At 37.4% G+C, this 23,647-nt stretch overlaps 1 protein-coding gene across 5 annotated transcripts in view; it reads left to right on the forward strand.

Annotated features, from left to right (window-relative positions):
• HEATR5A (HEAT repeat containing 5A) overlaps positions 1–23,647 on the forward strand; it is a 72,401-nt gene that overhangs the window by 42,822 nt on the left and 5,932 nt on the right. For 4 of the 5 annotated variants that reach the window (XR_013929702.1, XM_080397014.1, XM_080397015.1 and 1 more), the window contains 17 exons: positions 852–957; positions 2,028–2,218; positions 2,660–2,819; positions 3,906–4,095; positions 4,652–4,821; positions 7,808–7,834; positions 9,726–9,864; positions 10,908–11,087; positions 11,956–12,195; positions 12,923–13,104; positions 14,801–14,869; positions 15,301–15,480; positions 17,511–17,745; positions 18,211–18,459; positions 20,131–20,258; positions 21,213–21,360; positions 22,055–22,327. Coding sequence is in view for 4 of the 5 variants with exons in the window: in XM_080397014.1 (XP_080253140.1) it covers positions 852–957; positions 2,028–2,218; positions 2,660–2,819; positions 3,906–4,095; positions 4,652–4,821; positions 7,808–7,834; positions 9,726–9,864; positions 10,908–11,087; positions 11,956–12,195; positions 12,923–13,104; positions 14,801–14,869; positions 15,301–15,480; positions 17,511–17,745; positions 18,211–18,459; positions 20,131–20,258; positions 21,213–21,360; positions 22,055–22,327 (2,867 nt within the window). In the remaining variant the exon portion in view is untranslated. The remainder of the gene's footprint in view (positions 1–851; positions 958–2,027; positions 2,219–2,659; positions 2,820–3,905; positions 4,096–4,651; positions 4,822–7,807; positions 7,835–9,725; positions 9,865–10,907; positions 11,088–11,955; positions 12,196–12,922; positions 13,105–14,800; positions 14,870–15,300; positions 15,481–17,510; positions 17,746–18,210; positions 18,460–20,130; positions 20,259–21,212; positions 21,361–22,054; positions 22,328–23,647) is intronic. The other variant, XM_080397016.1, reaches the window with a different exon arrangement.

Genomic DNA, 23,647 nt, shown 5'->3' on the forward strand with positions numbered 1-23,647 from the left:
GCATGCTGTTGCTTATTCTGTGTGCTGCTGGTAATTTTATTGAATGCAGCATTAGAGCAAAGCAATTATTTTCAAATTAAACAGCTTAATATTTTCAAAGCCAACTGTAGTTAGACCTCAGATCATGATCATTATGGACAGTGATGGTTTTGTCATTTCTCGTGAGGGAGAAGTGCTTAGCATGCGAGTCCTGAGTCTTGATGTCTTCACTGCTGAGAATGCTCAGGATTTAGTGTAATTCTGAGGCAGCTGTTTGTATATGAGCATACCTGCTAATAAAATTGCCATACACTTCGTGATACATTCTCCTGACTTGCATTTACTTCCTTATTCTGTCTTCAGTGACTGCTTTTTTTTTTTGGTGGTTTTTTTCTGTTTGTCTGGGCTTTTTACCCCTACTGTCACCAGGTTGCTGGTAGGTTTTTCTTCCCTGTTTGTCAAGACCTGAACTAATTGCTGCAGATAATTGCATTTTCCTTTTGTTCTTCTTTTCCCAATTCCTTTCTCAATTGTAAGTCTAAATGCATCATTCCCATATACAGTTCCTTTTAATAACATCTGAATAATATTATTCAGTGTAAGTGATTATCTGTAAATACATATGTTATAAAGAAACAAAGGCAAAAAAATCATGTTCATAGAGTAATTATCTATTCTAATATGGAAAACTAAAAATTTTTGTAGGAGACAGGGATGCCAGTTGGAGGAAAATGCCCGAGTAAGGATAATAGATTTGTTCCACCTCTTTCTATAATATATAGGCTTTGTTGTGTGTGTTAGAATAAAATAAAAAGTCATTATTTGTTTCCTTAATTTTTAATTCTGTGGTTTCTTTTCTGTTTTTGTTTAAGGCTCCAGGTGTTAGAACAGTTGTTGAATTCCATAAAGCAAACAAAAGGATCACGGCAACAAATAGTACATCTAAATGTTGTGTCAGCCTTTTCTATTTCTTTAAAGGTAAATCTCCTCTCTCTCTCCTTTTGTTTCTCTCCTCTCTCTCTCTCTCCTTTTGTTTCTCTCCTCTCTCTCTCTCTCCTTTTGTTTCTCTCCTCTCTCTCTCTCTCCTTTTGTTTCTCTCCTCTCTCTCTCTCTCCTTTTGTTTCTCTCCTTTTGTTTTCCTCTCTGTCTTGTACTGTAAAACATGGCATCTGGTGGTCCAAATATGACAGAAGTTCTTGTTTTGGTTAATAGTCAAGGTGAAGATCAGTCCTGTTTTCTGTGATAAACATATTGTTTCATGATGTCACATGTTTCTTAAGTGCTGAAGAGTCATAGTTTCATTTTTCCCTTTTTGTAAAGTTAAAGGGTTAGGGAAACCCATTCTAGTACACTGTAGTATACTGTCATCCATACTAGTGTCATTCAAACAGGAGAGAGATGGAAAAAATTTGTGTCATTTCTGTCACTATCATCGTCTCTTTCATATTTCTTACTGTATAAATAAAAAAGTTATGATTGGTAATCTCGTAACTATCTGCCATCTGTTGCTTTTCCCTGATGCTGTATTTGTGTTTTCCTCTGTTCACGTGCAGTTTTCATTCTTCCTTTCTTAGGCTTTCTTCAAACTAAGGCAAAATGTTTGCAGAATAGGCAAGACCTTTCATTGTACGATATTTGCATTTGGGGCATGTTTGCTATGCAGTCCAGATAAGTGCTGTAGCTTTTGCTCATACTCAGCTTTTTTACAGACTGGGATTTTTCTTTGTGTCATTATTCTGTTTTCACTGGTGTTCTTCTTGATATTATTTTCTGAATTTTTTGCTAGTGTGTTGGTTTATTGGGTTCTGCTGCAATCTATCCAATATTTCTTAAAATCAGAATGTTGATATTATAATGTTACATTATTACATACACTTACATGGAGTTAGACTTCTAGCAGCAAATAAAGATAGAGGAATTCCTCAGATAAAAGGGGAAGAAAATCAAATTACTTCTGCAGGTCTTGTAATTTTTGCATGACTGACAGAAAACCACTTTCTGATGACTATACTGTCTTGCTGTTTAATATATTTAATATCTATTTTTAGCACTTGGCTAACTGCAAGGGAAATTTAGGTCCAGAAGAAGTTAGAAGGTCTGCCCTGACATTGGTAATGGGTGCCTTGGAAAGCAATAACCCACTCCTAAGATGTGCTGCTGCAGAGTGTTTGGCCAGATTGGCACAGGTGGTTTCTGACAGTGCCTTCACTGCTGGATTAGCACAAGTCAGTTTTGACAAGTAAGTTAAAAAAAAGTGTGGTAAGTTATTGGTTGAGTTTATAAAAATGTTTGAGAAATCTGCCTGGCCCCTGTTATGATAATAATTTTTAAAAGCTGGTTTCCTTCATGGATTTGATGTCACTTCAGAAATCAACAGGCAAAAGCACTGTCTGACTTTTGCATGTATTCCTTTGTTTTCCTAATCTTTAAGAAGATTGTTTGACTAAGCATATAGAGTTTCAAGTAAATTAAATCGTCTGCTGTTCTAACAACATCTTTATCTAAAATATTTTTGGTGCTTCCTTCAGATAAGAGATGATAAACGAACTTAGACTTCTGGCAGTCTAACAGAGTCTAATGAAGTATTTTTCTGATTATAATTCCATTTCTAGATGTGCCTATTTACATAGTATTAGTCTTGGTGATTACACTAACAGCTTTCTTTCCTTGTAATTAATAGGTTAAAATCTGCTAGGGATGTGGTATCAAGAACAGGTCATTCTTTGGCTCTGGGATGTCTGTATAGGTACCTAGGAGGAATAGGTTCTACTCAGCACCTGAATGCATGTGTTGGAATCCTTTATACTTTATCTCAGGACAGTACTTCTCCTGATGTACAGGTACTTGTCACTTACCTAAAAAATACAATGTTACAAATTAACTGATTTATATTCTGGAGTTTAAGTTTTTCTTGTAAGAATAACACTTCACAACTCTTAGGCATACCTCCCAGGTGATGGCTGGGGCGGGAAAGACAATCAAAACCATAGCCCCTGCTCGTAATCCACCTTCCAAGCAAGAACTCTGATGAGATATGGGAGGTTCTTATTTAATGATCAGTTAGGCTGATAAGGCTAAGATATGCTGCTTGAAAAACAATATCTGATGTTTCAAGAATTGATTCATTTCACAGTCACCTGTGTCTTGACCTTGACTAGATAGTACCTAGGCTTTTTTGTTCATGTCAGTTTTTGTCCCTGCTATGATGTTTACCTCGCAGCATTTCTTTGTTGAAGGGTTATCTAGTAAATAACAGGGATTTGTAGCCTGAATGCTGTAGAACTTGGTCAACATACTTCCTTGACTAAGGCAAGATGTTTTGAAGACTAATTCAAATTACTTCTCTGTGACTAAAACTCATCTATCAGAATAGCTTTAAGAGACATTGAGTGTATTCCATGTAATTATCTAAATCTCAGTTAAAAAAAATTGCCTAAGCTTTATCTGCAATGTCTTTACAGAGAGAAGAACTGTATGTTGACATGAAACAGATGTAGGTATTGGTGCAAAGTAACTGAGACTAAACCAATAAGTTGTTTCAGAAACTCCACTGTGTTTTTTCATAATTCTCTTGTTCCTGCACATGGAATTACAAGAAATTTTACCAAGAGTAGAATATATTTGAGGAACAATAATCACTATTAAATTGATTTATTATTAGATTATTTATTTTAAATTAACAATGACAAGTGTAAAATAGTTCTTTTCTTGCAGAACATACAGTTCCTTGTAAAATATTCAAAATGGCTTATTAAGCATCAGGTTCTTAAAGTTTCTTTCTATAACCTCTCCATTTGTCCCTTTGGAACCTGAAATTGCAACTTTTGTTAGTTAGTTACAGTTAGAATTTCACTTAAACTATCAAATTTTTAAAAGATGTTTATTCTATCATATAGACATTACATGAATGCTTCTCTTACTTACAGGCATGGGCACTACACTCTCTGTCACTGGTAGTAGATTTAGCTGGCCCCTTGTATCATGTGCATGTGGAACCTACCTTATCTCTTGTTCTCATGTTGTTGTTGACTGTGCCTCCTGCTTATGCTGAAGTTCACCAAAGCCTTGGTCGCTGTTTAAATGCACTTATTACCACACTGGGCCCAGAGCTGCAAGGTATGCAACATACAACAGTGTCAGTTTGGTTTGGTTTAGCCACAAAGCTGCTAAACATTGTTTGAATGTGTAATTAAAGTTTTATAACAAATAAGTGCGTGCTAAGTTTGCCCCACCTGGTTTTAAGATAGTATTTCACAGGCCATGACTTCATGCAGTCAAGATGACATGACTGCTAGTTTTCCAAAAATAGTGTCTCTTTTTGACATCTTTTCCTTTGTTTGAACTGGTTCTCCAAGCCTTGCCTTGGGCTGAAAATTCTTATATTTAGCATGAAAGCAGAGGTATTCATATTTCAAGAGTTAGGAGTCTATGTCTTAGTTATGATGCAGACATTTAAAATTTGCATCTAAATCAGCTTTTAGATACTGAAATTTCTAGAGAGCAGTGTGACCATTACTCATTAATACCAGAATATAACAGATACAGAAATTTTCATTCAAGAGAATGAGAGTTATGGATGGCTTGAGAAAAAGACAGGTTATCGTGTTTCGAGAAAAAAAACATATGATGTCTTAAAAACAGAAAACAAAAAACATTTTTCTTCTGAATATAGGCAGCAGTACATCAGTTTCAGCCTTAAGAACTTCCTGCCTCCTGGGCTGTGCAGTGATGCAGGATAATCCCGACTGCCTTGTTCAGGCTCAAGCCATCTCTTGCCTTCAGCAGCTTCACATGTTTGCTCCTCGACATGTCAACTTGTCTAGCCTTGTAAGCTGCCTATGTGTGAGTATATGTTTATTTGTCTATAACCTTGTATTTTAAAACAGTTTGTTCAGAAGCACTTAAGAAATGCAGATAGGTCTTTAAGCAGAAAAACTGATTATTGTATAAGGGTGAGTGAGGTGTTTCATATCCTCCTACAGGCAAGTATTCTCTGGTTTTTTTTCAGTATTTCCCCCAGTTTCTGCTTCTGCTTTACAAGATGAGCACATTCTGTAGAAATCTTGGCCTTCTGGAGCTGCTTGCTAGTACATTCTGCTGCTCTTATTAAGGCCAGTTGTCTGGCAGGGTATACTATCAATTAGAACTTTGTGCTGGATTTTTACAGGGTATTTTATGTTGACCAGTTTTTTCCCTCTGCTGCTTTTTATGTCTTACGTGAAGGATTGATTAAAAAAAATCTGTATGTACTAATTACTGAGAATTGTTTTGTTGGGGTTTGTTTTTTCATGATGGCGAAAAATTGTAAAATTATCTATTTTGTAATCTTGTAGCACTAATGCTTCAGCGTACAGACTTCTTGGCAGTCAGTATAAAAATTTCTGACACTTAAATAAGTAACAGTCAAACTAGGTCTTCAGTAAAAATAAACAAAAGTCTTTTTCAGCTCTATTTTACAAAAGAGATGGGGGGTTGTTTGTTTGCTGGGAGTTTGTGTTTGTTTTTTTCCCCCCAAAGTCTCTCTTTCTTTGAATATCAGCTGTTCTGAAGTACTTAGTTCTATGAAGAAAGCAAAAATATTTTTCTGGTTTTCAGCGGCTAGCTAGGGATGTTTTGTTGATTTGGTGTTGGTTTTGTTTTTAAAGACCATCAAGTCTTGTCATAAACAAGAGAGAAACAACCCACAGACAATAAAGTGTTGTGGGTTTTTTTGTTAATCTCTCCTGTCTGTCTTAACAGTTCTCATTCACATCTTCCCCTGGGTAGCACTTGTATATTGATAGTAACTATATATTGATTTTGTATAAAGTTTAGATTCTTTACATGTCTCTTTATTCAGTTTGAGTAGAAACGCGATTGTGGGAGCCAGGAAAAATTGAAGGAGAAGCTTTTTCAGTCCCACGTTGTGTTAGGCATGGATATACTAGTTGTAGAACTGGAACTTGTCTGACGTGTTCTTTCTTTTAACTTATAGTAGCTATGATTTTCACTTCTCTGGGTAAAACAGTTTTACTTACACTGATAAAATCACAAGAAGTCATTGCTCAGAGGACGTATTAGCCTTTGGGATCATATATAAGTTCACATACAGTCTGCTTCCATGTACAGTATGACATCTCTTAACTAACAGCAAGTGCCTACTAATAATACAGGATGTTGTGATAAAGTTGTCTTGTCTATACGATATTACTGATTTTTATTGTTCTTACAAATTGTCTCAAAGTACTTCATGCAATACTTCATGAACTTTATAATATCAAACTACTTAATTCAGAAGAAGCATGGTTCATGGCTTGAGTGTGTGTGTGTTTGTGCATCTGTACACATTTGTGTCTTCACCTGTATGCCAGAAATAATTGTGAGCTTCACAGGGGAGGAGCCCACCAAAGTCAGTGGCCTTACATGAATAAACTTTTGTCATTCTCAAGAACCTGTTACAGAACTACAGCCAATGTTGCTGATACTGATGATTCAGTAAACATCAATACATTTCTCAAGAGTGTCATAAAGAAAGGTTTGAGCATGTGCTTTGCAGGTCTGTGAGAAGATCATTGCACAAACAGACTTCTGCGTTTGTAAAAGTCACCATCCATCCGTGTAGTTTCCACCCACTAAATCACCATCTTGCTAGGGAAGCAGAATAAACTATTGAGTTGTACGTGAAATCTGCTTTTCACTCTGTTGTTGGCTTGCAAGGTCACCCTCAGCAAGTCATTCTCCATGAGTTTAAATTTCTGCAAGTGGAGAACAAGGTGTGACTGTTCTTTGCTGTGCATTTTGAAGTCCTAAGGGCGAGCAGAGTATAAAAACTGGGCACTAGATACTGCAGATATTCACCACTGCATTCTTTGTTTAAGGCAGAAAAACAGGAGAGGCAAAGAACAGGGTTAGATAAGTGACCTTTTCACCTTCTTTTCATAGAAACATGAATTCTCACTCATAAAATCCTGAAAACAAATGTGCAAACCAACTCCCCTCTGTACCCTTTTTGCCCAAGGTTTCTTTGGCAAAAAAAAAAAGAAAATTTCTGTCTTCAGACTTGCCTTTTTAAAATTCTAAAATAGGCATTTTCTTTTCCTTTTCCTAATAAATGTAGCATTAGGCATGCCAGCACAATTTCTGTGAGCAGCTGCAAGCTGCCTTCACCTGTCATCCCACCCTCTAGAGCATGAGATGGTTCAGGTCCCCAAAGTGTTTAGACCGTTCAGTTTGTCACTATGCTACTGTCAACAAAACATGACTCGGGCAGTGGATACGCAGCTTCACTGGGTTGTTCCTTTGTTGCTGTGGTTTTTTTTTCAATTGTGTACATATGTCTGTCATTATCTAGCTTCTCTTCTTCAGCTTCTGAAAATATTCCTTGTTTGTCAATTTGATCTTTTTTTCACGGGGTTTTGCATCTAACGGCAATGCTTATCCTGTCAGTTAAATTCTTGGCGTTAGCACTAAAGCTAACTTAGGTGAGCACAGACTTCTAAAAGCTTATCTGTGTAAGCCTATTATGTAGTGAATGCCAGTTTTCATCTGCAAGACAATATAGATACTATGAAACATGGTAAGTATACAATGTCAATAACTATGCTGTGCTTTTGTCTTGGTACTCTTAAAGTACTAATTTTAGGTGCAGCTGGCTTGAAATTTAAGTCTGTTCAACATTAAATAAAGATAAATGAACTAAGCAAATTAGGGGTTTGGTAGGTCTGAGATAAGGTTCTGAATTTTAATATATGCTGAATTTACATGTAATGGTCTCCATGTGTGGTTGGTATCACTGTGCTATCTATATTTTGGTTTTGTCATGACTGGTTTGTCATTTGTTTTTGTGCAGGAAATCTTGTTGGATAATTCTGTGTTGGTAGGTCCCTGTGCCTTGTTAATGCTAAACCTTCGAAGTTTGCAGTGGTGTTTTTTATTTCATCTTTTATCTTTTCCTTTTAACCATCTTAATGTAATTTCTTTTAGCATGTCCAGTCACATTTGGTTGTCATCCTAACCAGACCCTTCCTAACTTTCTGCAGATGGCAAACATACATTTCATTTATCTGCGAAGTGAGGCTTAATTTTGTTTTTAATGTGTTAAGCACAGAAAGGGAACTGTTTGTTCATTTCAGTTTGTATGTGATGCTTGCATTTTGTGTCTGTTATTTAGTCCTGTCCCCTGATTAGAATGTGGGAGAATGAGAGAGAGGAAAAAATGTGCATCTTGCATTTTTCAGTAGCCTGAATTGGATCCTCTGCTTTTTCCCTGTTAAAAATGAGCACGGAATTTTTGCATGTCCAACTTGAAGTAGAATGTGTAGCCTGCTTGCATAAATGTTGCATTAAAAGCCTTACTTGGTTTTAAATTTTCAATTAAAGGTATCTTGCAGACATACGTATTGAGTCAGGTTTCTTTTCGAGGAATTACGTAGAGACTGTATCTTTGTGTATAATAAATACGTAATTCTGATATTGTAGGTTCATGTGCATGCATAGAAATGCAGAAGACAAAGCTTAGTTTTGTTAACGTAACAAAGCTGAAATTCTGTATCACTTACTCTTTCTGTCCTTAAGTTGTTCTTTTTAACTGTATATTAACTAACATACATTAGTCATTTTGACTAACATATATTGACCTGTTGCTGGCAAATGAGGAGCATGACCTTACTGCAAGGTTTCCCTGCAGCAGACATTCAGCTCTTTCTATTCCAAGCATGGTGACAACTAAGGGTACACAATTGCTTAGTTGTAGAGAATAACCTTTTTGATCATAATCTTAGCCTAATTTAAAAGAAGCTGCATAAACATTGGTGTAGCCATCTTGCCTGGCCACACAGCTGGTTCATTCATCTTTGGGATCCCTTTCAGAATTTTCTTAAAATTGAAAGCAAGCAAATAAAAATCAGAAAGCTTCACTAATAAAAAAACCTTGAGGCTGTGTCTTGGGTGTTTTAAGTGTTTTTCCTTGTTCCTGTAGTAATGAATCTGTTAATCATGTATTTTTCAGCATGAAACCCAAACACTGGAATGGTGGTGTTAAAATATGGTGATGCTATGAAGTTTTTTTGCTAGAAACTTCTCAGGAGAGCTGACTTGTCTCAGTGTGATACGTCCATCAGTAACTCTCACACTTCCTCTCACCTTCTCCAAAATGTATTTTAATGTAATCTGAGTATATAGTATTTTTTGTGATGAAATTGCAACAGTGTTCTCTTTGCCTTTTCTAATTAACTTCCTTTCATGCATGGAGTTCAAATTTACTGAAGCCTGATTGACTGTCCCATCCTTGGTTATTGTATTTGGCATTTCTGTAGTTACATCTGAGGATGATATGAGAGATTCTTCTCTTACACTGAGATTTGAAGCCCATTATATATACCCTGTAGTCAAAAAATGGAGGTAATTGTTCATGGAGACCACAGTTCAGTAGTCCATGAAGTTAATAGGGTCTTGCTACTGATATTGGTAGGAGTTGGATCCAGCCCCAAACCAGACTTACAAGTTACCTTTGGAGAAAAAATGTTAAAAGTACTGATATGTTAAAATTGATTACAGGAGTCGCAAAATCTTTCATCTGGGGTTATATATATATAAAGACCAAAAAAACCCAAATACCAAAAAAAAAGCTGAGCAAAAAAATCATCAATTACATGCTTAGTGACTTCACAGATTTGTCATAACTGCAGTTGTTCAGGAAATACCAGCCTTACTGAGGCATTGCTGTAAGGCTTGTTAGCCATCTCACTGTTTCTTCTTGCGTGTTTCAGGTGAATCTCTGCAGCTCGTACTTGCTGTTGAGACGTGCAGTGGTAGCTTGCTTACGTCAGCTTGTGCAAAGAGAAGCTGCTGAAGTATCAGAATATGCTGTTGCATTAGTTAAAGAAAGCAGAGAAGATTTTACTCCAGGTAATGAAGTTTCGAGATCAAAGAGCTCGATACACTGATAGTGAATTTTAAACATACTCTGCTATGGTTATGAAAACTTTGCTATATTCTTGACACTCAAAAAGGTTTTCTGCTTCAGTTCTCTATATAGTACCAATTTATGGAAGCATCCAAACTGTTTCTTAGTGATAAAATAAAGATACTACTGCTTTTCATATACTGTAGGTAGTAATGGCCACTAAAATGAGAAAATGCAAGTGGAGTTCCAGAGAAACCTAAGCCTATCTAGCCGGTAGCTGTTGTAGTAACTGCTTCATAGCCCTGCATTTTACATGCATATTCATAGTTGTATTTTCTCGCATAAATCTCTTCTTAAACTAAAAATCTGTCATTGAGGAAAGGTGTACACAACCTGTTGAATAAAGTTTCTGTTAACCTCTTTGGAGAACTAGTTAAGTAATGCTTAGCTGGGGTCCCTAGAATTTTTAACTTGGTAAAGGTTTGGATTTTTTGCTAAAAGGCCTGAGTATGATTACTAGTTTATATTCTTGTGCCTTCCTGTGAGGTGATAGTTGTAATAAGTGATTTCACTTTGGATTTCTTTTCAAGCTCATTTAGAAATTTTCAGAAAAGGTGGGCTATCACCATTTTGTAAAACGGCTGGTTTTTATAATGGCTAATATTGGGCAAGTAAAAATTTTTCATTTAACAAATTATTTCCATGTGTTTGGTTTTGAGCTTTGTTGAGGAACAATTTTAACTTCCCTTTCAAGATAAAACAGAACTTTAGACCTACCTTATGAGCCAGTGTGAAGAATTGGATGTCCAAGTAATTTTTTTCAGGAGCTCAGATGCTGTGGAATTCAGAGTAGGATTTTTTTTTTCTTTTTTTTCCCCTGGCGTAACTTCCTGTTGTTTATTTTGTACTCAGGTGACTTAGATATGGTATTCAAGCATATTTGTTCACAAGATACTCCATGTGCAAACTTCAGTGGGGTTTCTGTGGTCAGTCCTGCAGTTCTGTGCTGTACAGCGTTCAGCTCACAGACCTTTGTTCTTGGCAGATGTTAACATCAGAGAAATAGGCCTGGAGGGGGCATTGCTGGGCTTGTTGGACAAAGAATTGGATCAAAGATTGTGCCAGGATATCAAAGAGATTCTGACTCACATGCTTACTTCAATGGCAGTTGAAAAGCTCTCTTTTTGGCTGAAGCTTTGTAAAGATGTTCTTGCTGCCTCGGCTGGTAAGTCCTAATATGCTGTAGTTGAGAACATGATGACAATAAGGCCTGCAGCAGTACGGTGTGTCACTGCGGGAAAGTATTCTTGTTTCCTGAGTGTTTGACATTTATGAACTGTATTGTTGTCCTTGTTATTGAAACATTGGACCCTTTTTAATTTAGTTCTTTCAGAAGGAATATGACTTTCTCCCTTCTGATTGCCTTTTCGCTGTTGAACAAGTTTTTGTAAACATTTTAGTATGTCTTGCCTGTTCATATTCTTGTTGATTTCTCATCGTAATGTTAACTTATTCCCATATCAGAAATGAAAATGCAGAACACATTTGAGCTTGTGGGTCCTGTGCAGTTATGTACAAGAAAAATATTCAGATCCTCTCTTCTATTAATAATCAGAATGATGCAGACCTGCTATATCATAATGAAACTCCTGAGCAGAGAAAATTAATTACTGTGCTAAGTATTTGAGGGGGGAGGAAGGGGAAGAATTTCTTTTTCTGCCTGCAGCGCAGGAGGAAAACTTTATGGATTTAGATTTTTTGAGTTGGAAAGGTAACAGTTTCTAATGTGTCACACTTACTTGAAGAGTAGGGGGTTTTTTCTTCCACTGCAGTTCTTCGTTTACTTTTGTGGTAATGATTTTGTCTTCCAGCAAGTAATATCAGCCAAATGCAGATAGTTTTGTTACATTTTATTTTCAGTTCTGGCGTTTACTTTTAAGACACCAAGGTTGGAGGGATTCATAGTGAGTTGGAGGCTAGAGATGGACTTCGAAGAGATTTCCTTATGAGTTCTTCTGTAGTTTTCAGTTACACTAAGAAAGAATATTACATTTCTTCTCCCCCGCCTCTGCCCCCCCATGTCCTAAATACAGATTTCAATACAGTAGCTTCAGTAGATACCACTCAAGAAGAGGAAGCTGCCAAAGCGGACGATGCATCTGTATTAACATCTGACCACGATGAAAGGTTCCATCCATTCAGTAACCCACGATGGTCTACCAGAGTTTTTGCTGCAGAGTGTGTTTGTAAAATTATAAGCCAGTGTGAAAATGCAGGCAGTGCACATTTTGACATAACTTTGGCTCAGGAAAGAAAACAACGTGATTCAAGAGGTATGTGTTAAGCACTGAAAGAATTTCACAGAATGCTAAGTATGCTTAAAATAAATGTTAGCTGTTTGGATCGGAATGAAATTCATCACAACTTTGTTGTTTGTAATCATTGAAACCTTTCATTACTCTGATTAAAGCCTGTATTTATTAAGGTGAAGGTAAATTTTTATTTGCCAAAATATTGGCATATCACTGCAGCATTTACACTCACTTTCCTGATTGTAGTACCATGGCATATGCATAGGAAGCTTTTGTTTCTGTATTAAGCACTGGCAATCAGAAGTGATAGTTGGCACCAGCTATCACATCACAGTTTGGTATCTGGGAGGATTGACTAAAAACTCCACTTTTTATGTTTCCACAATTTGCATAATACCAGTAGAAAAACAGTGCCAACTTCCAGTACCTCTCTGTGTTTATATGGAGGTGTTTTCCTCAAAACATTTTTTTTTTTAAATCAGCATTATACATAAAGATAATTGTGCTTTATTCTAAGTACTTCCTTCTTTTTACATTCAAATGGAAGGGAGTCCAGATCAGCTAACAAAAGATGTCCCTGTAAGATTGTTGTATGTGTAAGCTGCCTTAAGTGAATTCTGTATATGTGGTAAGGAAAAATGTAAAATATGCGTTTTGAAAATGTTGGGAGCAGTCTTATAAAATATATTACGATTAAATCTAAATTTAATAAAACTATTTTATTTTTTAATTTCTGTTTTCTCTTCAGATGACTTTTTGGTATTGCATTTAGCAGACTTGATCCGTATGGCTTTTATGGCTGCCACAGATCACAGTGATCAGCTTCGTCTTTCTGGGCTTCAAACATTGCAGATTGTTATTCGAAAGTTTGCGGCTGTTCCAGAACCAGAGTTTCCAGGTCATGTAATTCTGGAGCAATATCAAGCCAATGTAAGCACCATTGCTGATAACAGAAATGTTTAGTTACAGCTAATCACTGAAAGAGATTTGTTTTTTGCAGTGCCTAGTGATAGAGTTTTCTTTCAAATAGTTACTGAAACTATTACTAATTTCTTTGGATTTGCTTTCTGAGGAAGTTATCTTGTCAATCGGCATGTAATGTTTTAGCCCCAGATTTTTTTCATTTTTTGAACAGTTTTTCCTCTTTCCTATTCAAATACAGCAAAACCAAACCAGAACGTTGGGGGTTTTTTTAAAGCATTGGTTTCAAAGTGTGGAAGTATTGCAAGAAATATTAGGGACAGCTGTGATTTAAAACTCTGCTTACAAGGAAGTAGCCTTTGTGTACCAGAGATCACACTAGGAGATCTTGGTCAATAACTAAGCTAGAGGAGGTAAAAGCATGGCTTGTGCTCACAAGGTTTATTTAATTTAAGTCTTGGTTGAAACTTAGAGAAACAATGTTCTGAACATTTTGCGTTCCAGACTGCACTTGTGTTAAATATGACAGGCAGCTGTGTTAAGCCTCATCTGGCTCCCATTCTTTGATTTCTAGCAGGCATTGAATAAGTCAGATCACTTTCTGTCATAGAAATCAAGAGACCCTGACCTTGGAGACATACTAACCCACTTTGATCTTGCTTTTGCCATTAGAATTCTATTCTACTGGCACTTCTTTGTAGGAAAGGACATCTAGACTGGAACTACTAAGGGGAAAAAAAATAGACCATCTGTCCTTTCTGTCCAAAACCATCAAGCAGGTCGCAAGTAGAGCTAATAGTTCTTTTAACCTTTCCTGCCCTTAAAGTGTTTCTGGTAATACTATGCATAGATTTTATCAGCTGTTGCAAAGAAGTTGAAGAGATGTGAAGCAGTTAAATATCTAGTCTTTTTCTTGTCTATTTTTTTTCCATAACAATAACCAGAAATAGATGGATAGAGATTTTTCCAGACTTAAGTAATGGTTTCCTGAAACCCTGTTCAGAAGTTCCTTAAATGAAGTCTGAGCTTTAGGGGGTCTTTACTTGTCATTAAAACAACCTCTTTTCACTTATTTGTAGTACTTGTACTACACTTTGTACTTTCATCCCAAAAAGCATCAAACTTAAGTCTGGGTTTTTTTGATACCAGCTAAAGCAGCAAGGGAAATTTTCATTAGCCTTTAGTGAAATAGCTTTCAACAGTGTAAGTAGGTAAAATCTCTGCAACCTGCTAAGTGTATGTTTGTGTGTTCTTTATTAGGTGAATGGGGTTTGTTCTCTCCCCATCTTTCACTTTGCAAAGTTGACCAACTTCAGCTGTTTGTTTCTGAGTAAACCAATGTTATTCGTTAGGTGTCACACAAGTCTTCCATGGCTTGGAACATTGTTTTTTCTTTTGAGGGCTATTCATCAAGTCAAGAGTTCAGGAAAGGAGAGGTTTCTGTTTCAGTTTTTGACTGTGCAAAGAATAGGATCAACTTTGAAGACCCCTCTCAAAGAGAACCACATCTTCAGTGTAAGCAAAACAGAACAATAGAAGTATGACTGCAGCTGTCTCCCTGCTCTTTAACCTCACTGAAACAGTCTGTGGAAAAATGAAAGGATACTGCTTTATAAAGGAAAACAGCAACAAGGCCTGCTGATGAAAAATAATCATTTAGTTAATTGTATTAATATGTGTTAAATATTGTTTAACTTCTCTTTAGGTTGGAGCAGCGCTTAGGCCTGCCTTTGCTCCCGAAACTCCTCCTGATGTCACAGCAAAAGCATGTCAGGCAAGTGTTAAAAGTCAGAAGACTTAGGTAACAGACACTCTGAAATTTTCTTTTTGCTTGATAGGCCACACAAGAAAAAAGAAACGAATCATCTAGCCTCAGATCCTCAGTGCACACAAAATAATGTCATCCATGTTACTTCTGTATTGTAACAACTGAAGATTTTATGTACTTCAAAATCTTTTAGGAAACTTTGTTTAGGAAACTTTGTAGCAGTTGATACTTCGGCTGTTACTTATGACATCCCTCTAATATTTTTGGCTTTTATTACTTATGTATAACTTTAATGTCAGTTAACATTGATTATTATCTGAGAGTAACCGTATGTCAGTAGAAATTAAATCTGGTTTCCATAATTTTACAGGTGGAAGAAAAGAGTATCCAATGGTGTTTGGCTCTTGTTTCTTACTGTTTCTTTTTTACAACACTAGGTCTGCAGTGCCTGGATAGCAAGTGGTGTAGTGAGTGATCTTAATGATCTTCGAAGGGTGCACCAGTTGCTTGTATCCTCTCTGATCAAAGTGCAGGCTGGTAAAGAAGCACAAAGTCAACAATATAATGAAAGCACCTCAACTATGGAGATCCTGGCTGTGCTTAAGGCTTGGGCAGAGGTTAGTGTAACAGTTAGTTTATGTAATTATAGTCTTGATAGCTGGTAGGTGGGTTAGAACCTTTCAGACAGAATGATTTCAAGAATTTCTTACATGCTTTGTTAAATAGAAGTTGCTGGTCCTTTGCTTTACTTCGCTGCTCTAAACAGTACATGAAACTTTGTAAACTTGACAAAAGCACTGCTACTTAAACTTTGTATTGCACTATACGTTAAGAAATGTCTAGTACTTAAATACAATTTTTTTTAATATGTTCAGTATTTCAGTATTCATTTTAAATTGCCATGGTATAAATGGCTGTGGTGATGGTCCACTGAATGTGTCATTTTAAATAGGTGTAATTTTTCTTATTGTCTATTCGCATTTCATTTCTTACAGGTAGTTCTTTTAAGTTCACAATGTCAGTTCAGTGCTGCATTGGCTAACTGTCTTAAAGTCAACACACGTGAATGCCTGTTTTAATACATGTAGCTAAAAGATTAGATATTAAAAAGTCAAAAATTTGAACAATGTACATAATCTCTAGAAGATGTGCCTTTAAAAGCACTGATATTGACCTTGGATGCTGATGGTCGATAAACAGCTAAATATGAGCATGTTGTGTAGTTAATATGATATTTCTGTGTATATCCAGGGAGCTCTTTTGAAGGAGAAAGCAGGCAACAGATTTTATTTGAACATTTGTAGAAAAACATACCAACCTCTGGTGTCTGCACTTGAGAAAAGATATTGGCAAAATAGGAAAGCCGTTGCAGAAAAGCTACCAAGTCAGAATAAAAATCTCGAAAACATGCTTACACTGAGAGATTTAGGTAGATTAGTCTCTTTATTCAGGAAAAGATAAGGTGCTGTGATCAGTTTAAAATTATGGTGTGGAGAAAAGGTTTTTAGTGGCATATGGTAACAACTTACCACTGGCCAGAAGCTGAGACAAAATTCAGACGAGGTATGAGGCTCAGCTATAATAAGTGAAGATCTGTAGGTTGTTCCAGTCTATAATTAAGAGCAGTCTTCAAAGCAAATTCTATATAACTTCCTACTGGACCTCAAATGTGAGAAACTATGACAAAGTAAACTGGGAATAAGTTCTTGTGACCTGTAATTTACAAATATTTCCCTTAAGCCCTAAATGGTTCCTTCATAGTTAAGATCTTACTTATTTCTTCTTTCCAGAATTCAAAGGAATTCCTCCATCCTGTTGCAGGGAGGAGTGAGAGAGGGACTTGGTGGGTGCTTAGTTGCTGGCCTGGGTCAACCCAGTACAACTAGCAAACTCAAAAAAGATAACAGGAATCATAATTGCAGGAGACATACTCACAAAAGCTCACTTTAGATTAGTTGAACTGGGCTCCTATGTCTCTTTTATGGTTGAGGAGAAGAGCTTCCTCCAGGGACGCTTTGGCGAGACAAAAGAGGGCTGCTGGTCTGCAACATTCTCAAGCCTTCTTTTTTCGATAACTAGAGAAGCAGCTGGGGAAATTAACCTTGTCATGTTGAAGCTACCCTATTGATGGTAACACCCAAAGTTTGCAAATGGTGCAAAACTGCACTTTGTCCTTTACTGCCCACAGGGCAATACATAATTTTGAGAAGTTGGTTGCAAGTGCAATATGTCATTTCAGTTAAAAGAAGATTTAGGAATGATTTGACTATGGTTTCAGGATCATGATTATAGGTATATTATTTGATAAGTTCTTCAGTCTTGTAGCTATAACTGCAACAGTGTTTGATGGCTGGAAGCTGAAGCTGCACAAGTAATATATTAATTTTTAAGAGCAGGAAAGTTAACTGTAGCGATGTTTAGGAATTTTAGTAGGTTTCCCTTTATTGGGACTCATGTATCAAGATTAGCTGGGGGGCTGGATTCAGAAGGTTTAGAAAATAAGTGCTTGTTCACCCATGCCTGCTGGGCTTAACAAAGGAATACATTCTATGAAACCTCATGCCCACTCAACAGGCAGTCATGCTAATCATCACAGTAGTTTTCCAAGTGTTAATATTTGTAAATCTCTCTCCAAATATATGAACAGGTTTACATAGTTGCTGTTGAAAAGCAGAAAAATCCAAGTGATGCACACAGTCACTGTTTAAAAATCGCAAACTCTGCAGAAGAAAGCTACAGAGATGTAACATCTTCAGCTGGTGGACTTCTGGACTTGGTACAGGCAGATCTTGGAACACTGAGCAAGCTCTGGCTTGCTGCACTTCAGGATTTTGCGCTCTTAACTTTACCTTCAGAGTATGCATCACAGCTACCTACTGAAGGTAAGAAGGCAAATCAATGTATTTTCATAAGTTACTTGTACGTGCACATCACTATGTCCTGGCTGACTTGTATTAAGATCACAGTAAAGTTGAATTGTATAGAGAATACGCACAATTGCATACTGTTGCAGCACAAACAAACTAGTAGGCTGCAACAAGGCTTTACCATCGGCCAGATTCTACTGTCTGTGCTGTTTCTCCTTCCTCCAGAGGTCAGACCACACTGTCCCTCCTTCATCTGACCCCCTCTCCCACAATCCTCAGGGCTATTTAACCACTTAGTGGGAACGAGCTACAGCTGCACATCATCCATGTCAATCAACCCACTGCCTTTGTGGCAAGGCCACAGCTGCACATCATCAATGCCAATCAACCCACTGCCTTCATTCCTCTACAGTGTACCTATCTAAAGATAAAGACTGAAAATAAATGATATCCTTAAAACTGTAACTTCTCTTCTTGTAGGTGGTACTTTCTATACAGCAGAGACTATTGAAAATGCCAGACCTCATTACTACAACTCCTGGGCACTGATACTTTATGCTACAGCATTGTGGCTTACTAGCACAGGTTTCATCGTTGTTGATCCAGATGAAGGACTTACTAATCTTTCTAGACCTGTCACCCCAACTACAATGTGTCAAGATTCTTCTACCAGGCCCTTGGTGAAATCTCCTGAGGATGTGAATACTGACAGATTTCATCTTCTCTTGGGTTAGTGAGTGCGTAATCTGTCTAGATGCTGTAACCCAGAATGTCATTTTTAACAGAATATTTAATTATTCACATTTAACTGCACTGCTGAGTTTTGCATCTCTTGATAAAATATACAGTCAGAAGATTTTTAAGTCCTAGTGAGAATATTGTAGAGCATTTTCCCAGTGTGGCAGAAAAAACACTCAGTGTGAGCTTAACAAGCCCTAAACAAGTGCTTAGTGCTCTTCTCATAAACATGCATGTGTAAGGGTAGATTTTTATCACAGTTGTAGCACTACAGTGTACGGTTTAGCGTCACTGAAGCACAGTTTTACATCGCAGAGTAGTGTGTAGGTTGGAAGGGATTTGTGGATGTCATCCTGTCCGCTCCCTCCTTGCTCAAGCAGGGCCATCTAAAGCCTGTTGCCCAGGACCACGTCAAGAGGGTTTTGAGTATCTCCATGGATGGAGACTCCACAGCCTCTCTGGGCAACCTGTGCCAGTGTGCAGTCACCCTCACGGTAAAAAAGTGTTTCCCTAAGTTAACATAAAGCTCTGTTAAAGCCTCTGATACTGCAGAGGCTAACCAGGCAGTTGAATTCGGTCCCAGTTCTCTTAATTTACACAATTAGACATTTCTGGTTGTATTTTTTTTCTTTGGTCTCTCTTTTGTATCCTTCTTTTGCAATCCCTTTTTGGAATGGGTTTGTATGACCCAGATGTGTATGGCTTCTTTTAAATCCCAGTCTTCCTGCACAGAGCCAGCTTCCTTTTGAACTCTGTTGCTCCCTCAGTTAAAAGTGAGACCTCTCATACAAAGCTGCTCGTTTCCCCTGCTTCTCATACTACTGGATTAGTGCTTCAAATTTCATATGCTTTACCACGGACACCTGGCTTGTTTATTCTGCTTTTGAGTGTATTCTACTTGCTCAGAACTTTTCACTTCCTACAAAGAAACTGAAAAAACTTTAAAGCATGGACACTTCCTGTTGCACCGCTGTTCTTTAGTGTACATTGATCAGTTTCCCAAGTCATCACACATTTTGGAATTACAGCTGTAAACTGGGATGAGACTATGGGTCATCGTTTATATGGAGTTTATCTCCAGTGTCATAAAATGTCATCTGAAGAATCCTGAAAGCTGAGAAAAAAAGTGATTGTTTCTATCTGCCCTAGGATTTGCAGGCTTAGGCTTCATGTAATATACTTATTGCTGGTGATCCTATTGTGGTAGCTGTGATCTTCAGCATTTTTGTAAAATAGGAACATAAAGCCTAAGTCTTTGAGTTTACAAACTATTACTACCCTCTCCATTATTTCCTTCTATTACATAAATCAGTGTGATTAGGCAAATATTCTGCTATATACTCATTATGAATTGTCTGCCTATCCATTGGACCTAAGAATTCAGTGTTCTGCTAAGAAATTGATCTGGTTGTTTTTATTTATTTATATTAATGGCCAGTATAATCATGTCTTATACTGTCTAGAAGCTCAAGTTCTTTCATTGTTTTGAGGGAAGTAGAGTTCTTGCCCCACAATATTAGCAACAGGAAATGAATTCACTTAATATAAGATGCAAATGCTATTTCTGTGATTGCTAAACTTGCTGTTAGACTACTTAGTAATTGACAAAATTACTTCTTAAAATTTCAAGCACATGTGGGTTTTTTCTTCTGGTGCTTACAGGAATCAGCGTGGAATTTCTCTGCTCTCCTCGGTCAGATGCAGCAATGGAGAACATTATTGCCTGTTTACATGCCCTGCAGGCACTCTTCGATGTTCCCTGGCCAAGGTCTAAAATAGGTGGTGATCAGGTAATGTCTTAATGATCAAAAGGCCCCCAGAGTTAAGGCATAATTTTAGTTTGAACAGTATCTCTACTCTGTTGTATATCCAGGAATCTTCAGCACATAAATAGTAGGTGAATTATATGCTTTACCAAAATCCAAAGCTGTAGAGGGAGGAGAGAAAAAGATCACAACATGGAACCTGTAAGAAGTCAATGAGAGGCAAAGAATTTCAGGACGTCTTGTGAGGAAGGAGTAATTAGGTGGGTAGGGTGAGAGCTGGGTAAAGACAGAATTCCAGGAAAAACAAGTTCTCTTACTCTTTCTTCCAAGGGACAGTTCATTTCATTGTGTTATAAATATTGAAGATGATAAAAGGAAACTGGACAAAAGCAGTGGTATTAAAAAAAAAAAAAAGGCAAAGCTAAAAAAAACCCCTGCAACCAAAACAAAAAAAAACCCCTGCAACACACCAGTGATCCTAAAAGGAAGTAGTAACTTCCATGGTTTTGTTGTTGGTTTTTTTTTTTGTCTTGAAACTCTGTACTATTCTGTGTGCCATGCAATTGTCTAACACAGCAAAAGGAGCTGTGTGCCTGTGGACATGCCAAAGTTCTGCTGACTCCTGGTGATCTCTCCAAGGAAATGCATGTACTGTAGGAGGGAAACAATGTAGCATCCCCACCTTCAAGAGTTGAAAAACCATAAGATAAGAGATTACTTGGGATGGTTTTTTGTAGTATTAAGTGCCTTATCTCTAAATTACCATGTTTGCTATTGTGTTGGAAGAATTGAGGAGGACTGCTGCTACTTGGAGCTAGGAGCTGCATGTTGAAGAAAACACCAACTCCTGTGATTGTATCAGTTATACTGTGTTTCTTATGTTAATAAGAGTAATACTGTTGGCTTTTGCAAGTATTAACAAGTTTCTAAAATTCCTGCATTAAAATGGGGATATATTGAGCATTTTTCTTACTGTAGGAGTTGGGTGTAGAGCTGCTGAACGTTTTGCATCGACTTATACTGACCAGAGAATCACCTGATATTCAGCTAGCTGCCCTTGAAGTGGTTCAGCTGATTCTTTTTGCAGCTCAGGAACACGTGAAGGAAAAGCGGAGAAGTGCAGAAGGTACAGTAATGTATGAGATGTTGAATACGCGTTATCAGGGTTAAAGCAATTCTTGGAAAACTGCGTTCCTGAAGGTGATTTTCCAAGATGCATCTTAATTGAAGCGTTTCACAGTTGATGACTAATCTTGGTTTACTTAAGTCAGTCCAGACGCCTGACAAAAGAAACCGGGGTGGTATGATGAGTAGCCAGTGGCTTTGGTGTTGACTAGAGAGCATGAGTGAGGAAGGAAACTGGAGAAATTGCAGCTGGGATAGTCCTGTGTGATGTTAGGGAGGGAGGAGTCTTAGTGAAAAGCTGGGATCAGCTGCAGTAGAGCAATGGAGAGAGTCAGCCCACACAGCTGTTACAAGCCAGGCTCCACTAGGTACTCTGATTGTAACTTCCTAAAGTTCATTTTCTGGAAGAGAGTAACTGGGAGTAGAATCAAAGCACTTAGATCAGGTGACATCATTGGCATGGTGCCTCAGCATGTTGTATGTCTAAATCTACTGCACACGTTTTTGCCTTTTGACAGTCCGTGCGTACTTGGTTTATTCAGAAGGGTGGACGTTTGCCAGGTCTTTGAATACATATGCATGCACATACATGTATCAAGGTCATCACATCGTGATGAAGCAGTCTTAAGAAGTAAACTTTTTGGAAACAAGGTACAGCATGCAGATTTCTGCCATATTTCTTCTTTTGGTTTCAGTTGATGATGGCGCTGCAGAAAAGGAAACGTTGCCAGAATTTGGAGAAGGCAAAGACACAGGAGGACTGGTGCCTGGGAAATCATTAGTCTTCGCAACACTGGAGTTGTGTGTTTGTATTCTTGTCAGACAGCTTCCCCAGCTCAACCCTAAATTAACTTGTAGCCCTGCAGTTCAATCTGGAAAGCATCTGCTATTGTCAGAAGATGGAAGTAGACTAGTAGCAGCAGCATTAGTTATTCTCTCTGATGTTCCTGCAATCTGCTCTCCTGAAGGTATGCCGTTTCATCACAGGAAAAGATTAATGAAAGAATATTGGGCTCTTCCGAGCTCCCTTGTTATTACCTGATTTTTTGATCTAGATAAATCTGGCAGCAAGTTTTGTTGATTTGCTTGTGCAAATTTCCGGTTCTAATTATTTTTTTGACTGTCAGATTACAAAACAAGTTACAAACCTGAAGCAATTAAAGGAGTAGTTTTTCTTTTCCTCCCACATGCAGCAGCGCAATTAATAGATTCATTTTATACAGGCAAGTGTACAATAGCTACATGATTATATTGTACTTGGCTTGTCTGTTCTGGAATTCATAATGCAGATACAAATTAAATTTAAAAGGGAAATGTGTCGTGTTAGCTTTGACTAAAAGCTGTCATTGAACATTAGGAAACCACTGTAAGGAGTTACGGTTGATTTCTCAGAATAGTTGACTTTTACCTATGATTCATTTTTGATTCACTCCAAACTTTAAGATGGTTCCCCACCCCCCAATACCATATTCATACATACGATCTTTCAGTGCTGTTACAGCCACACCTATAAACTATTTCCACCCTGCTCCTCTGTTCCCACCTTAGGTAACTGTGTTACGCCTCATGCAAATTTTTGCATTTACCAGCCCTGGAAATTTCTTAGTTTTTCTTAATTTGTTCTTTGTTACAAGATTCTTCTTCGGGGGGTAGCATACTTCAAATGGAATAGTAGGTAGTTCTTGCTATCATTGTAGGGTGGTGATATGATTTCTCTTTTCCATCTGCAGCTCATTATTTTTCAGTTCAAAACAAAAGGGAACAAACAACATCACTTAAATCTAAGGGCAACTGTCTTGTATAAAAAATAATCTGTGATTTTTCTTTTCTCCCTGTAGTTGTCATTGTCTTCAGCTGTTCAAGTTACTCTACAAACTAAGAGCTTGCAGGATCAGACCAGATGGGATGTTTACACTAGAGAACTAAAGCATTTAAGTCAGGTGGCTAAAATGAGGTGTTTAGGCTTGCTTATGCTGTCAGTTGAATAAGGAAGCATCTCCAAGCTAACTCTCATAATCAAAGAGAAGATAATTCCTATGTGGAATTGCATCATTTTTCCCCTTCAGTAGGTAACTGCAGTTATAGTCCTATGACTACCATGTCTCTTACTTCAGGCACCTCTCATGATGTGTAAGCCTAGTAAAATTTTCAAATAAATGATGCTCATGAACTCCATTTCCTACTGAATTCCAATAGTCGATTTTCAGAGACTAGGCTGTTTAAAAATAGACGCTAGGTGTCCTCAGGTTCAGAAAAGACTTATGGATATGTCAGAGATCCTCATTATT

The sequence above is a fragment of the Falco punctatus genome, assembly GCF_963210335.1.
Source record: "Falco punctatus genome assembly, chromosome: 7".
NCBI classification, from domain to species: domain Eukaryota; kingdom Metazoa; phylum Chordata; class Aves; order Falconiformes; family Falconidae; genus Falco; species Falco punctatus.